Source organism: Sapajus apella, unplaced genomic scaffold (assembly GCF_009761245.1).
Source record: "Sapajus apella isolate SASKATOON/1434 unplaced genomic scaffold, GSC_monkey_1.0 scaffold37, whole genome shotgun sequence".
In the NCBI taxonomy this organism is placed as follows: Eukaryota; Metazoa; Chordata; class Mammalia; order Primates; family Cebidae; genus Sapajus; species Sapajus apella.
The window spans coordinates 10,116,228-10,133,031 of NW_022436977.1; the positions used below are offsets into that span (position 1 = coordinate 10,116,228).

Sequence of the window (16,804 nt, forward strand, 5' to 3'; positions counted from 1 at the left end):
TCTTTGGTATTTTTAGCTGCTACTGCCTACTTTTCTTATCTTCTTCACTATTTTGTTCTGTAGGTTAGCTTTTTCTATCTTGAATTTTTCTTTATCATTTCTTGTTTTTGTTTTGTTTTCCACTACAGCGGAACTCTTTTCCAACTGATCTTTTAAACTGGATAGGTCAAATTTGAAGTGCATTTTCCTGCTGTGGTTTCTTAAAGTTGAAACCCAGAAACCTTAGTCTTTGAAAGAGCTTTGCCTAATCACACAGATAAGGTATGAGTTCCTTTCTGAAGTTGTCTAGGTAATGCCATAGGACCTCAAAATGATCCCTATCAGTGAACACACATGCCCTATTTATCACAGGCATGTTTAAATAATATACAAAAAGACCACAGTGAATTACTTTGCCATTGTATTCTGTTTTATAATAACTTTCATGATTCTGGCATTTAAAAAATCCCTCCATCTTCCTTTTTTCTTTCGTGTCATTCCTCTTCTCAGCACCCTATCTTCTACTTTAGCATGTTTTGTATTTTCTCCATAAACCCATTCTGAGAGCTCTGTACATTTGGTATCTCCTGTTCTGATGTCTTTGGCCAGTGTTTATTCACTTATATGTTGATGGACGCTTGGGTTGGTTCCACCTTTTGGCTATTGTGAATAATGCTGCTGTGAACATGGTGCGATGGTTAATACTGAGAGTCAACTTGACCTGACTGAAGGATGCAAAGTATTGATCCTGGGTGTATCTGTGAGGGTGTTGCCAAAGGAAATTAACTTTTGAGTCAGTGGACTGGGAAAGGCAGGGACACCCTTAATCTGAATGGGCACCATGTAATCAGCTGCCAGCGTGCTAGTATATAAAGCAGGCAGAAAAATGTGAAAACACTGGCCTAGCCTCCGAGCCTACATCTTTTGTTCGTGCTGGATGATGTTTCCTGCCTTGGGTGTTTTGGGCAAACATATTGTCCACCTCACAGCAGATGGCTTCAGAAATCCTTTTCTTTCCTATTGGGGCGCAGCAAGTTGCTAAAATGAATTGGTTACCTCTCCATGATAAATTGAAACCAGAGTGAGGGTTTGGAACCCATCTCAAACTTGCCAGCATCCTCAGAGTACCTTCCCAACTTTTCTTTACACTATTGGTTATCAGTTATTATTTATTTGGTTATCAGTTGTGGAAAATGGAACTTGGACTCAAACTGGCCCTTCTGCTCCTGCTACTTCCCTGAGAGGCAGCAGCGCTGGGGGAGCTGCTGAGTCGGGTGTTCCACTCTGGGTGTATTGCGAGTTTAGTATAATTTGCTCTTCCTCTGGCTGTCCTTGCATGGTTGGAGCATAGGGCAAGAGGTTGTATGTGGGTGGCTGTGGATCGCCCCTGAGAGACAAGTGGTCCTTGTAAGAGAGATCATTCACATGTCTGGCTCAGTCTTGGGGCTCTCCTTTTTAGGACAAGTCTTGGGAGCCTTACAAATTGAAGAATTCTGATACATAGCCATAAAGGCTTGAGTATGTGGTATTTCTGACCATTTACCTTGCCTTTTGCAAAATAAGTCTAATTGCAGGATAGTGTAGTAGTTAAGGCTCTCATTGACAGGCCATTGTTCCTATCCAGCTTTTATTGGGGAAATGTAGTATTACAATTAAAAATCAAGTGTTTCCTTCTCAGATTGTCAGTGTCAAATTGATTCCAATTGTTGAGGATGCAGCCAAGTAGAGAATCAGGTGAAATAAAGTGTTTCCCATAGTGATCTGGAAAAGAAAAGAGATCCTTGGCCGGTTGCAATGGCTCATGCTTGTCATCCCAGCACTTTGGGAGGCCAGTGCAGGTGGATTACTGGAGGTCAAGAGTTCAAGACCAGCCTGGCCAACATGGTGAAACCCTGTCTCTACAAAAAATACAAAAACTTAGCCAAGCATAGTGGCATACTCCTGTAGTCCCAACTACTAGGGAGGCTGAGGCAGGAGAATCGCTTGAACCCAGGAGATGGAGGTTGCAGTGCACCAAGATTGCACTCCACTGCACTCCAGCCTGGGTGACAGAGCAAGACTCTGTCAAAAAAAGAAAGAAAGAAAGAGAGAGAGAAGGAAAGAAAGAAGGGAAAGAAGGGAGGGAGGGAGGGAAGGAAAGAAGGAAGGAAGGAAGGAAAGGAAGGAAGGAAGGAAGAAAGGAAGGAAGGAAGGAAGGAGAAGCGGGGAGGGGAGAGGAAAGGAGGGGAGAGGAGAGGAGACGAAAGAGATCTTAAGGGGACGCTTATTTGTTGATGCCAAATTTCTGTCGGGGGCATCTTCTGGGGGAAGTCTTGGGTTTGACATTGGATCCCCAAGGGCTTCCTACTTTAGGGTCCAGTCTTAGAGTGTCAGACATCTCTGACCTTAGGTGGCACCAGCACTACTTTGTATGTTTTCCCTTCATAGGCTATGGCCTGCTATGAGCTTTCCTTTTGTTTCTGGATGTAATCCCTGGCTTTTAGTATCCTACCAATGCAGGCCATATCTTCCTGCATTCCTCATAGTGTTATGGTAGTAGCAAAAAAATCTTAATAACATTAAGGTTGGTGGGGTATTTCTTGTAGCCAGTGAGGCTGGTGTGTGAATCCCTGCAGCCACTAATTTATTTTGGGGTCTGGTCAGGAAAAATAATGTTTAAGTAAGAATCACCAAGACATGGGGTCTTCTCTAAGCTTGTTCTTTTTTGCATTTTCCATGTATAAACACAAGAGGCATGCAGATGGTAATGGGGGGCTCAACTACAACAACAATTTTGCAGTCCCTGGTTCCCTCAAAGCATCAGCAAGGTAAGGGTGGAAATTAGAAGGTTAAGGATTAAATAATCTCAAAGACATTATTGCCACACATACATAAACCTGACTGTTGCATGGATTTGTCTTGTGCCTGGCAGGAGCTAGATGTTCTGTTCCATGACTGAGTTATCCTGTCACAGGAGACTTCAAGCAGCGGGTGCCCTGGTGGCTCTTAACTCACTGACCTGTGCCTGTAAATGGCAGTCTTGACAAAAAGAAAGAGAAAAAAAAGGAGAAAAAGGAGAAAAAGAAATCTAAACTTCAGACAACTGGGCTTACCCTCTGGCTGGCTCACCAAAATATGGTACTGGATGGAAAGTTTTGACTGAGTTTTCCAGGTTCTTGGCACATTGAACAAAAGAACAAAGTAATGAAAGCGCAGATTAATTGAAATGAAGGTATACTTCACAGAGTGGGAGCGGTCCTGAGCAGGTGGCTGAAGGGCCCCAATTGCTGTATTCTTTAGGGTTTGTATTAAACTAAAAGAATTTGGTAAAACTCCTAGGTACCCATTAGAGGCCTCCCATTGGTTACACCCTATGTGAATGAAGGCTTGGCCTGTGACCAATCGGAGGCTGAAGTGAAGGCTCACTCTGCAAACAATTAGAGGCATTTCTCATTTGCAATGTCAAAAAGAGGGGGTTTTGTAGAGGGAGGGACCTATAGCCTCTTGTCATTGTCCAATTCCAATAAGTCAGCCATGGGTTGGCCCTAGGCTCCCTGTTTCCAGACCCTATTCTTCTGCCTCACTATTTTTTTTATTTTTTATTGCCATCCTTGTGGATATGAAGTAACAAAAACATCCTTTTTTTGATTTGCATTTTTCTAACACTCGTGATGTGGAGCATGTTTTCATGTATTTCTTGATCATTTGCATATTTTCTTTGGAGATACATCTGTTTAGGTCTTTTGCTCATTTTTAAGTTGGGTTATTTTTATTTTTGTTATTGAGTTATAAGAGTTCTTTATATATTCTAGATAGTAAACCCTTATCAGATACATGATTTACAAATATTTTCCCCATTTGGTGGGTTTTTTTTTTTAAGTTTGGTAGTGTCCTTTGATGCATAAAAGTTTGAAATTTTCAAAGTCTAGTTTGTCTATTTTTTCTTTTGTTACTCAGGCTCTTGGTGTCAGTCATATCTAAGAATCCATTGCTTAATCCAAGGGTAAGAATATTTACCCTATGTTTTCTCTTAAGAGTTTTATGGTTTTACTCCATGTACCTAGGTAATTGGTTGATTTTTAGTTAATTTTTATATATGACATGAAGTATGGCTCCAGCCTCATTCTTTTACATGCACATAGTCACGTATCATGCATCCTTGATTGAGGAGACTATTCTCTTCCTGTTGAGTGGTGTCTTGGTACCCTTGTCAAAACTAAGTTGGCTCATAGAGATGTATGAGTTTATTTCTTGACTCTTAGCTTTATTTCTTGGTCTATATGTCTGTTCTTAAACTAGTACCACACTGTGTTAGTTACTGTAGCTTTGTAGGAAGTTTTGAAATCAGTAAGTGTGATTTCAACTTTATTCTTTTTCAAGATTATTTTATCTCTTCTGGGTCCCTTATAATTTCACATGCCCTTGAAGATTGGCTTTTCCATTATAGTTCATACTGTGGCATATGCATGTGTTATCTAATAATTTGAGAAGGGTCATTATATAAAATCTTATTCTTATATGTAGAAAGTAAATAGAATGGACTGGATGGTGAAATCATGAGTCATTTTTTTTTGTATTCTCTGTATTTTCTCAATAATAAATACATATATATCTCATAATAAGAAAATATTCATTCATAGGCTGGGCATGGTGGCTCATGCCTGTCATTGCAGCACTAGGAAGGCCAAGGCGGGCAGATCATGAGGTCAGGAGTTCAAGACCAGCCTGGCCAACAGGGTAAAACCCTGTCTCTACTAAAAATACAAAAAATTAGTCAGGCTTGGTGGCAGGTGTCTGTAATCCCAGCTACTTAGGAGCCTAAGGCAGGAGAATTGCTTGAACCCAGGAGGCAGAGATTGCAGTGAGCCAAGACTGCACCATGGCACTCCAGCCTGGGCAACAGAGTGAGGCTCTGTCTCAAAAAACAAAACAAAAAGCATTCATTCATGTACTTAAAAAGAAAAAGGGACAACATTTACCTTCCTCTGATTATTTTTCATGCTTTTAATTTCCTCTTGCTCCAATATGAATTCAGTAATTTTCCGTACAAAGCCACTACATTTCTAAGCAGATAAGAAATTAATTGTAGCCACTAACATGATATCATCAGAAAAGGCAATATCTGGCCGGGACGGTGGCTCACGCTGGTAATCCCAGCACTTTGAGAGGCTGAGGTGGGCAGATCACCTGAGGTTAGGAGTTCGAGACCAGCCTGGCCAACATGGCAAAACCCTGTCTCTACCAAAAATACAAAAATTAACTGGGCATGGTGGTGGGTTACCTGTAATCCCAGCTACTCAGGAGGCTGAGGCAGGAGAATTGCTTGAACCTGGGAGGTGGAGGTTTCAGTGAGCTGAGAATGTGCCATTGTACTCCAGCCTAGGTAACAAAGCCAGACTCTGTCTCAAAAAAAAAAAAAAAAAAAAGAAAGAAAGAAAACACAGTATCTTTGACACTGTTTTTCTTATACATAAATTCATAAATTTTGTAAAATCTACTGTCCTTTTTGTGTAAGTATATCGCAGATCATAGCACCTGTGTAGAAATAAACTTTCATCAATTATACATATGTCCACTCTTTTGTTTACTTCAAGCTTTTACATCTTTCCCAAAGGTATAATTAAATTCTTTCAAAATTTCTTATGCCCTTTTACCTGACAGGGCTCCAGACCTACAGTTTGTGCAGGATTCCACAGAGCTGTTACAAATTAAACACAAGACAATTAGTCTTTTATCTCCCCTTTCCCCAGATTCCTAAAACTAGAGCCTGATGATCATTCTGAGAAGTCATTGAAGCTTCATAAGGAGATAATTTAGGGTAATATTTTTTTTTGAGATGGAGTTTTGCTCTTGTTACCCAGGCTGGAGTGCAATGGCGCGATCTCGGCTCACCGCAACCTCCGCCTCCTGGGTTCAGGCAATTCTCCTGCCTCAGCCTCCTGAGTAGCTGGGATTGCAAGCATGCACCACCATGCCCAGCTAATTTTTGTATTTTTAGTAGGGACGGGGTTTCACCATGTTGACCAGGGTGGTCTCGATCTCTTGACCTAGTGATCCACCCGCCTCAGCCTCCCAAAGTGCTGGGATTACAGGCGTGAGCCACCGCGTCCGGCCTAGGGTAAAATTTTTTTTTTAACCATCTGTACATAAAAGTAGGTGTCCACAATTTTCAGAGTTAAGCTTCAGCACTGTTGAATGGTTAGTAGCTAAAAATAGGAATATAGTAAAGATGTGTATGTTATCGGGTCATACATTTACAATGTATTAGGATATTAGCCTCGAAAAGGAGAATGTGGGAGAAGAAATACCTTTATTCAGAGACAAGTTGAAGGAACATGTATCATTAGATAGTTCCTCTCTTAACAGCAAGGTCTTTTCAGATAGCAATAGAAGAGTACAATTGAACATCTCTAAAAACAAAATGATTTGCAAAAGCCTGTTATTAGAGATAAATAATACTATTAAGGAAGAGCAAGGATAACACAATAGGTGGGGCACAAAAGTATGATATTAACTCATTTCATTAGTCCAAATCTAAAAACTAACAGCTTTTCTTCTGTTCTTCAGTTAGTCAGCTGTGTTCCTTGAATTTGGAAGCAATTGAATAGAAGCTTTTAAACATACGTAACATTAAATATACAGTACTGTATATTTAACAGTACTGTACTGTATCTCTATGTGTGGTAAATGACAGTACTGTATCTCTATGTGTGGTAAACTTACTAACTTAAGAAATACTTTTTTCATCAGTAAGCTGAAGATGAGTCTTTAAAAGATACCAAACAAATCATGATAGTGTTGTGTAAACCACAAATAATTTTTTTTTCCCTAGACATCATGTTCAACCTGAAATAATTCTTTTCTGTTGTTGTTGGGTTTTTTTTGAGATGGAGTCTCGCTTTGTCACCCAGGCTGGAGTGCAGTGGCACAGTCTCCATTCACTGCAATCTCTGACTTCAGGATTCAAGCAATTTTTCTGCCTTAGCCTCCTGAGTACCTGGGACTACAGGTGTGCGCCCACAACACCTGGCTAATTCTTGTAGTTTAGTAGAGATGGGGTTTCACCATATTGGCCAGGCTCGTCTTGAACTGACCTCAGGTGATCCACCCACCTTGACTTCCCAAAGTGCTGGGATTATAGGCATGAGCCACCGCACCTGGCCTTATTTTCTATCATGTAATAACTTTTGTTCAAGGAGAGATGGAGCTAACTAGTGTAGTAAGAGTTACTCTTATCCTTGTGTACATATGTGGTATCCAATTCATTTTGTACGTTTTTCTGCTTTATAAAGTAAGTCCAGATATCAGTTAAGGAAACTGAAAGGCAGAATAGTCAAAGTCTAAATTTGCTGGAAGGTTGAACAAATTCCTCTCACCTATTCATGAATTTGATTTTAAAATTTATGAATTAATACCCATTTCTTCTTCTTATAGCTAGCTCTCATTGCTACCTTTGGGCCATCATTTACCTATTTGAAAATCTGACAAAAGGAAAAGAGAAATATCTTAGTCTGCTTGTGCTGCCATAACAAAATATCACAGAATGCATGGTTTAAATAGAAATTTATTTTCTCACGGCTCTGGAGGCTGCGAAGTCCAGGATATACATGCTGGCTGATTTGGTTTCTGGTGAGGGTTCTTTTCCTGGCTTGCAGACAGCCTTCTTCTCACTGTGTCCTAATATGGTGGAAAGAGAGATAATTAGCTCTCTAGCGTTTCTTCTTATATGGACATTAATTCTGTTATATCAGGGCCCCATTCTTATGATTGCTTAATTACTTCCTTTTAAGCCCTGTCTCCAAAGACAGCTACACTGGGGGGATTAGAAATTCAATGCTGAATTTGTAGAAATCACACAATTCAGTTCATAGCAAGAAGAGATAGAAATTGAAATGGAAATCAGTTTTGTTACTTTTTAGCTTTGCCTGAAACAAATACCTATAGCAATCTAAACACCAGATTCTCACTTCTACAGAATATAAACAACTAAATAATTCAAGTTCAGAAGTTAACAGCTGCCCAAAAGAAATTCTAAAACAGTATCACATATTTATTAAATTTTAGGCTTAATTAATGCTTTACTTTTCTTAGCTTAAAGGGAACTCATGGTTAGGATGATATAGCACTACACATGGAAGATAAAACTTTAAGATATTCTTGCCTGGCGTTTTTGGCTCAATAAGCAGAATTTGCTTGAAGATTGTAAAAGTCATACTTATGAAGTAGTATGAGAATTTCAGATGTCTTCTGTTTAGTAATTCTAGTAAGCCAGTATTTTCCTAGGGTGATTCTTTTTTTGTAAAGAATTTTTTTTGAAGCGGAGTTTCGCTCTTGTTACCCAGGCTGGAGTGCAATGGCGCGATCTCGGCTCACCACAACCTCCGCCTCCTGGGTTCAGGCAATTCTCCTGCCTCAGCCTCCTGAGTCACTGGGATTACAGGCACGCGCCACCATGCCCAGCTAATTTTTTGTATTTTTAGTAGAGACGGGGTTTCACCATGTTGACCAGGATGGTCTCGATCTCTTGACCTCGTGATCCACCCGCCTCGGCCTCCCACAGTGCTGGGATTACAGGCTTGAGCCACCGTGCCCGGCCAGGCTGATTCTTATGTGCTAACAAATGGCATACATTTAGAAATGGTTAGAGCAAGGGCTCAGTATGGTGGCTCATGCCTGTAATCCCAACACTTTGGGAGGCCTAGGTAAGAGGATCACTTTATGCCAGGAATTTGGGACCAGCCTGGGCAATACAGCCGGACCTGTCTCTACAAAACATAGAGTAAAATAAATTAGCCAGGCATGGTGGTGTGTGGCTATATTCTAGCTACTCAGGTAGCTTAGGCAGGAGGATCATTTGAGCCCAAGAGTTCAAGGTTACGGTGAGCTGTGATCATGCTGCTGCACTCCAGCTTGTGCAACAGAGCAAGACCTTGTCTGAAAGGAAGAAAGAGAGAAAGAAAGAAGGGGAGAGAGAGAGAGAGAGAGAAAGAGAAAGAAAAAGAAAGGAAGAGAGAAAGAAAGAAAGAAATGCTTAGACTAGACATTCTTGTCATGTTCCAAATAAGATCTTTCCTTATCCTATTTGGAAGAAAGCATTCAGACTTTCACCATTAAATATGATGCTCCAATATCTTCATAAATACCCTTTTATTAGCATGAAGTAGTTCTCTTTCATTCCTAGCTTATTTTGAGTGTTTTTCTTCATGAGTAGATGTTAGATTTAGTGAAATACTTTTTTGCATCCATTGAGATGATCCTCAGTAAGATTTTCTGTTTCTTCTTCCGTCAGCTTGTGTTTTTCTAGGAATTTTTTCATATCACCTACTTTTTCTAATTTATTGGCATAAAGTTCATAATATTCCCTCATAACACTTTTAACTTCTCTGGGGTCAGTACCTATTTGATAGAATTCATGAGTAAGACCATTTAGCTTTGTGCTTTCTTTTTTGGAAGATTTTTAATTATCAAGCATTTTAATAGCTGTAGAGATACTCAGGCTACCTTTTTTCCTCATGTGAGTTTTGGTTGTTTGTGTCTTTCAAGGAATTGATCTATTTCATCTTTGTTAACAAATTTGCGGGGATGCACTTATTCATAATATTACTTTATTTATTTAATTATTTTTTCAAACAGAGTCTTGCTCTGTCGACCAGGAGTGCAGTGGCTTGATCTTGGATCACTGCAATCTCTGCCTCCCGGGTTCAAGTGATTCTCCTGCCTCATCCTCCAGAGTCGCTGGGATTACAGACAAGCATTACCACATCTGGCTAATTTTTGTATATTTAGTAGAGACAGGGTTTTACCATGTTGGCCAGGCTGGTCTCAAACTCCTGACCTCAGGTGATCTGCCTGCCTCAGCCTCCCAAAGTGCTGATATTACAAACATAAGCCACCACGCCTGGCCTGCCCTCATTTTTCTGATGGGTCTAAGAAAACTTGTAAATTTTAGTTTTTCCAACATTTTCCTATTTCCTACTGTGAGGATAAGAGTGATAACTTTTTTTTTTTTTTTTTTTTTTGAGACTGAGTCTTGCTCTGTTGCCCAGGCTGGAGTGCATTGGTGTAATCTTAGCTCACTGCAGCCCCCACCTCCTGGACTGAGCAATTCTCATGCTTCAGCCTCCCAAGTAGCTGAGATTACAGGCGCCTGCCATGATGTCTGGCTAATTTTTTAATTTTTATTTTTAGTAGAGATGAGTTTCCACTGTGTTGGCCAGGCTGATCTCCAATTCCTGACCTCAAGTGATCCACCTGCCTCAGCCTCTCAAAGTGCTGGGATTATAGGCGTGAGCCACCACACCCAGCTGGGAGTGACACCTTCTAAGCTCTTTACATGTCAGAGTCAAAACTGAAGTTCCTATGTTGATTTTTTACCTATATATGTAAAACATGTGCGTGTATACACACACACACACACACACACACACACACGTATATTTTTAAATATTTTTAAAATTTATTTTTCAGTGGTTGTTCTGTGTTCCTTTAACTGATCACCATCTGCTTCAGGTTAATACTGACTCAGTTCCAGTAGTTGCTGGAAGGTTAAATATTGCAACTTGCTCTAATAGAATTCCATTTTCTACTCCTATCTTTGGGCTGTTAGTGCCATTCGGTTGTGTGTGTGTGTGTGTCTGTATATATATACATATATATATGCATATATATTTGTTGTAATCCCAATAATATGTTTTATGATTTTACATTGAAAATCATTGCTTCTTTAAAAATAAAGAGTAGAAAATAAATTGTTTTAAAATTTATTTTCTGGCCAAGCGTGGTGGAAACTACAGTGAGCTAAGATTGCGCCCTTGCACTCTCCAGCCTTGCTGGCAGAACAACAACAACAAAATCCACCAGGCATAGTGGCTCACTTCTATAAATCCCAGCACTTTGGGAGCCTGGGGCAGGTGGATCACTTGAGCCCAGGAGTTTAAGTCCAGCCTGGGCAACAAGGTGAAACCCCATCTTTATATAAAAAAGAAATTAGTCATGTGTGGTGGCACATGCCTGTAGTCCCAGCTACTTGGAAAGCTGAACTGAAGGATCATTGGATCTCAGGAGGTTGAGGCTGCAGTAAGCCATGATTGTACCACTGCAGTCCAGCCTGGGTGGCAGAGCAAGACCTTGTCTTTAAATGAATGAATGTATGAATAAATCAGTCATGCCTACTAGATAAAGCCTACATAAAATTCCTGGAACTATGAGGTTTGGAGAACTTCTGGGTTGCTGAACACTTGGAAAGAGAAGGCCTGGAAACTCTGCCCCTTCCCCAGTATCTTTCCCTAGACATCTCTTTCATTTGCCTCTTCCTGAGTTGTATCCTTTTATTAAAAATGAGTAAATATTACAGGCTTATGCCTGTAATCCCAACACTTTGGGAGACCGAGGCAGGCGGATCACGAGATCAAGAGATTGAGACCATCCAGGTCAACGTGGTGAAACCCCGTCTCTACTAAAAATACAAAAATCAGCTGGGCGTGATGGCGCGCCTGTAGTCCCAGCTCCTCGGGAGACTGAGGCAGGAGAATTGCTTGAACCCTGGAGATGGAGGTTGTGGTAAGCCGAGATCGTGCCATTGCACTCCAGCCTGGCAACAAGAGCGAAACTCCATCTCAAAAAAAGAAAGGCGGGGTGTGAACAATAAGTAAAGTATTTCTCTGATTACTGTGGGAGGCGTTCAGTGGTCAAACCTGAGGAGGGGGTTGAAGGAACCCCCAATTTATAGCTGATTGGTCAGAAATGTGGGAGGCCTGGACTTAGGATTAGCACCTAAGTGGGGACGGTCTTGTGGGATTGAGTCTGTAACCTGCGGGATCTAATGCTAACTCCAGGCAGATAATGTAGAATTGAATTATAGGACACATAAGTGGTGGTGGAGAATTGGTCAGTGTAGGAAAACCCCACACATTTGGTGACTACGGAGTGTTGTGAGAGTATAGGAGTAAACAGTTTTTCTGGTTTGTTTGTTTGTTTTTTGGTACACATAGTCTCTCTTTTCTTTTATCAGAAGCTTTGTGTTATTTCCTTCTTCATGCTTTTCTCTTCATTGTAGTTCCTTCTGTTACCTGCTCTGTGAAGCCATTCTTGGTTTCTCCTCTTCTTCACTACTTTCTAAAGAGCTGGACTATTTCTGTCTTTAATATAGCTTATTATAAATTAAAATTATAGATATAGTTCCCTTAACTACATCTTGGCTATATCAGAACTTTCCTATTGTTTTTAGTTGTAAGAAAAGTCTCGTTTTTGGTAATTAAGACTTAGTCTTACCCATTTTTAAAAACTTCATGTAAAATTCATTCTTCTTGTAGGTAATGGTGGGTGAGGCTGTCTGACAAAAGGCAGACATATTATTAAGCTGGGTGAAGTCATCTTATTTTAGGCTGTGGCTTCCTCTCTAACACTGAATGTTCATCATGCCTTATTGTCAGGCATTTAAATTTTGTTTCATTGCCATGTGTAGATTCTTCCTGGTTCAGTCTGTTGGCAGCTACTGGCAACTCTGTGAACTTAAGAGTATGTAGTAATCAGCATCTTTTGTGCTTAATTTAAGCCTGAGGTAAAATTGGGCCTACAGGAAATTTTCATTTAATGTCCTTTGAAATTTATTTTGAAGTCAGCATCTCACAGAAAAAGAATCGGTCTTCTGGAAGAGCATATTATGTCATGTAGATATTAAAGAGCACCTTTCAGTGCACAGGTTTCATACCCATAATGTTAGATCTGCATTTTAAAGTAATATAGCCATTTAGGGACCTACATCGTAGCATATCTGTATTCTAGAAACACTTCAGATGTCTTATTTAAATGTAAATTAATTTAAATATACATTAATGAAACTTAAATAAAATAAGAAATTCAGTTCCTGAGTCACAGTAGCCACATTTGAAGTACTTAATTAGCCATCTGTGGCCAGTGGCTACTGTATTGGATAGCACAGACATTTTGATGATTGAAGAAAGTGCTTCTTTAGCGGGTAGAGGTAAGAAATTTTTCTTACCATAAGAAAGTCAGATACATGGAGTCAATCATGTACACCAACTAGGTACTCTATTTCACAGTCTTTTTTTTTTCTTGCCCATGTGAGGAAAGTTTGTGAAAGGGAGAAAAGTTGCCACACACCTGTACAAGATACTGCTTTCAAATTCATCTGATATTTAGCTCTTTGAAAGTGTCAGACAACTGCTAGTACAAACATCAGTTTTGCAGCAGGATTAAGACTTCAAATATTTCCACCCACCAGAGACAACCATCTTGTTCATCCATCCTATTTTCTTTTCTACTGTTCCCTCATTCCTTGAGTCCTTAGGTCCGAAGGGCTGGCACAACTTTGGTTGACAAGGTAAGGCCTGGGATGAGTTGAAAAGCAAATGTTTTTATGTATGTGTTGGTGTGCGTGTGTAGATTTTGAGAGAAGTGGCTTAACTCCTAGAATAATAAATTTTTATTATTTTTTCTTCTGAGCCCTTAGATATCATCTAATTGAATGCCTGCCCACATTTTACATATAATTAAACTGAGGTCGGAGAAAGTGATTGCCTAAGTTCATATAGCTAATGGTAGATCTGGGACTAAAATCTTTGTTCCGTGACTCCAACACCAGTGGTTATTATCCTGAATGGTTTACCTTTCCCATTTAATTCATGATTAACTGCTATCTATTGTTACAGATACAATGGCAACAGTTTAGAGGCATGAATAATTAATTATTGTAATGAATTTCTCATTTAAAGAAATGTTGCTTTTATGTATTTTAAAGAATTTGGTAATGGCAATTTTTATAGATTGAAGAAGAAGAGAGGAAAAAAATAGAAGATATGAAAGAAAATGAACGGATAAAAGCCACTAAAGAATTGGAAGCCTGGAAAGAATATCAAAGAAAAGCTGAGGAGCAAAAAAAAATTGAGAGGGAAGAGAAATTATGTCAAAAAGAAAAGCAAATTAAAGAAGAAAGAAAAAAATTAAAATCTAAGAGTCTTACTAGAAATTCAGCATCTAGAAATCTTGCAGCAAAAGGTAAAATGATTAAGATTTTCTGGAAAAGTGAGTCCTGTTGGTGAAGTATATATGACACTTTTTTTTTTTTTTTTGTAAATCTGTTCACAGCATTAGGTTACTATTTTGGCATATTGAGAATAAGCAATGTAATACAAAGACTAAAGTAAAAGATATTTCTTCTTTTGGGGGTAATGAAGTTTTTCTAGTAAAATGAGCAAGCATTCATTCAAGGATTCAAAAAGAAGAGTGTCTTCTTTGCTTGAGTGCTTTCTCTTGAAATTTATAGAGATGTTGTTAAATAAGTGCTTAACTCAGGCCCAAAAAGACTTAGAGTTGACTAGCAGTGTTAGAAGCATTCATTTATTCTATTAGAGATAAGACACTGGGAATTTCATTAAAAGACCTTTTCTTCACATCACTTAGGAAAATGAATACTATAAGCAGACTTACTCTACAGCAAATAAGGGTTGCTTCTAGCTTTCAATCTTAATGTGTTCAAAAATATATAATAATTGTTATTATTACTATTGTTGAGACAAGGTCTGGCTCTGTTGCCCAGGCTGGAGTGTAATGGTGTAATCTCAGCTCACTGCAACCTCTGCCTCCCCAGCTCAAGCCATCCTCCCTCAACCTCCCAAGTAGCTGGGACTATAGGCATGCACCTCAGTGTACAGCTAATTTTTTTTTTGTATTTTTTGTAGAGATGAGGTTTTGCCCTGTTGCCCAGGCTGGTCTTGAACTCAGGAACTTAAGTCTGCCTGCCTCAGCCTCCCAAAGTGCTGGGATTGTAGGCATGAGCCACCATGTCCGGCTGATACAAATATAATTCTGGTTTTTGTGTGTGTGTGTGTGTGTGTTTTCAAAATTATTATTTCAGTAGTTTGGGGGGAACAGGTGGTGTTTGATTGTAGGTATACGTTCTTTAGTGGTCATTTCTGAGATTCTGGTGGACCCATCACCCAAGCAGTGTACACTGCACCAAATGCATAGTCTTTTATCCCTCACCCCACACCCTTCCCCCTGAGTCCCCGGGTCCATTATATCATTCTTATGCCTTTGCGTCCTCATAGCTTAGCTCTCATTTATAAGTGAGAACATATGGTATTTGTTTTTCCATTCCTGAGTTACTTCATATAGAATAATCATCTCTAATTCCATCCAGGTTGCTGAGAATGCCATTATTTTTTTTCCTTTTTATGGCTTAGTATTCCATGGGGTGTGTGTGTGTGTGTGTGTGTGTGTGTGTGTGTATAGTATTGCATAGTTTATATATACCACATTTGTATGTGTGTGTGTATATATATATATATATATATATATACACACACACACACACACACACATATATATATATATATACCACATTTTCTTTATTTACTCATTAGTTGATGGGCATTTAGGCTAGTTCCATGTTTTTACAACTGCAATTGTGCTGCTAAAAACATGAGTGTGCAAGTGTCTAATGACTTCTTTTCCTCTGAGTAGATACTCAGTAGTGGGATTGCTGAATCAAATGGTAGTTCTACTTTTAGTTCTTTAAGGAACCTCGACACTGTTTTCCATAGTGGTTGTACTAGTTTACATTCCCACCAGCAGTGTAAAAGTGCCCCTTTTTACCATATCTACACCAACATCTGTTGTTTTTTTATTTTTAAATTATGTTCATAGTAGGAATAAGGTGATTTTACCTTGTGGTTTTGATTTGCATTTCCCTAATAATTAGTGATGTTGAGTATTTTTTCATATGTTTGTTGGACATTTGTTTGTTTATTTTTTCTGAGACAGTTTCGCTCTTGTTGCTCAGGCTGGAGCATAATGGTGCAATCTCAGCTCACTGCAACCTCTGCCTCTCAGGTTCAAGCTATTCTCCTGCCCCAGCCTCCCAAGTAGCTGGGATTACGGGTATGTGCCACCACGCCTGGGTAATTTTGTATTTTTAGTAGAGACACGGTTTCTCCATATTGGTCAAGCTAGTCTCAAACTCCAGACCTCAGGTGATCTGCCTGCCTCAGCTTCCCAAAGTGCTGGGATTGCAGGCGTGAGCCACCATGCCTGGCTGGACATGTGTTTATCTTCTTTTGAGAATTGTCTATTCATGTCTTTAGCCTACTTTTTGATGGGATTGTTTGTTTTGTTCTTGCTGATTTGTTTGAGTTCCCTGTAGATTCTGGATATTAGACCTTTGTCAGATGCATAGTTTGTGAAGATTTTCTCCCACTTTGTGTGTTGTCTGTTTGCTGATTATTTCTTTTGCTGTGAGAAGGTGTTTAGTTTAATTAAGTACCATCTATTTATCTTTGTTTTTGTTGCATTTGCTTTTGGTTTCTTGGTCATGAAGTCTTTGCTTAAGCCAGTGTTAGAAGGGTTTTTCCCAGTGTTATCTTCTAGAATGTTTATGGTTTCAGGTCTTAGGTTTAAGTCTTTGATCCATCTTGAGTTGATTTTTGTGTTAGGGGAGAGAAGAGGATCCAGTTTCATTCCCCTACATGTGGTTTGCCAATTATCTCAGCACCATTTGTTGAACAGGTCATCCTTTCCTCACTTTGTGTTTTTGTTTGCTTTGTCAAAGATTGGTTGCGTGTAAGTATCTGGCTTTAATTTTGGGTTTTCTATTCTGTTCCATTGGTCTGTGTGCTGTTTTTATACTAATACCATGCCGTTTTGGTAACTACAGCTTTGTACTATAGTTTGAAGTCAGGTAATGTGATCCCTTTAGATTTGTTGTTTTTGCTTAATCTTCCTTTGGCTCTGTGGGCTCTTTTTTTTTGTTCCATATGAATTTTAGGATTGTTTTTCTAGTTCTGTGAAGAATGATGATAATATTTTGATGGGAATTGCATTGAATTTG

At 39.3% G+C, this 16,804-nt stretch overlaps 1 protein-coding gene across 3 annotated transcripts in view; it reads left to right on the forward strand.

Moving 5' to 3' along the window:
- The window catches only part of DNAAF4 (dynein axonemal assembly factor 4), a 60,259-nt gene that overhangs the window by 12,407 nt on the left and 31,048 nt on the right, over positions 1–16,804 (forward strand). For all 3 annotated transcript variants that reach the window (XM_032297393.1, XM_032297391.1, XM_032297392.1), the window contains exon 4: positions 13,743–13,974. In XM_032297393.1, the coding sequence (XP_032153284.1) occupies positions 13,743–13,974 (232 nt within the window). The remainder of the gene's footprint in view (positions 1–13,742; positions 13,975–16,804) is intronic.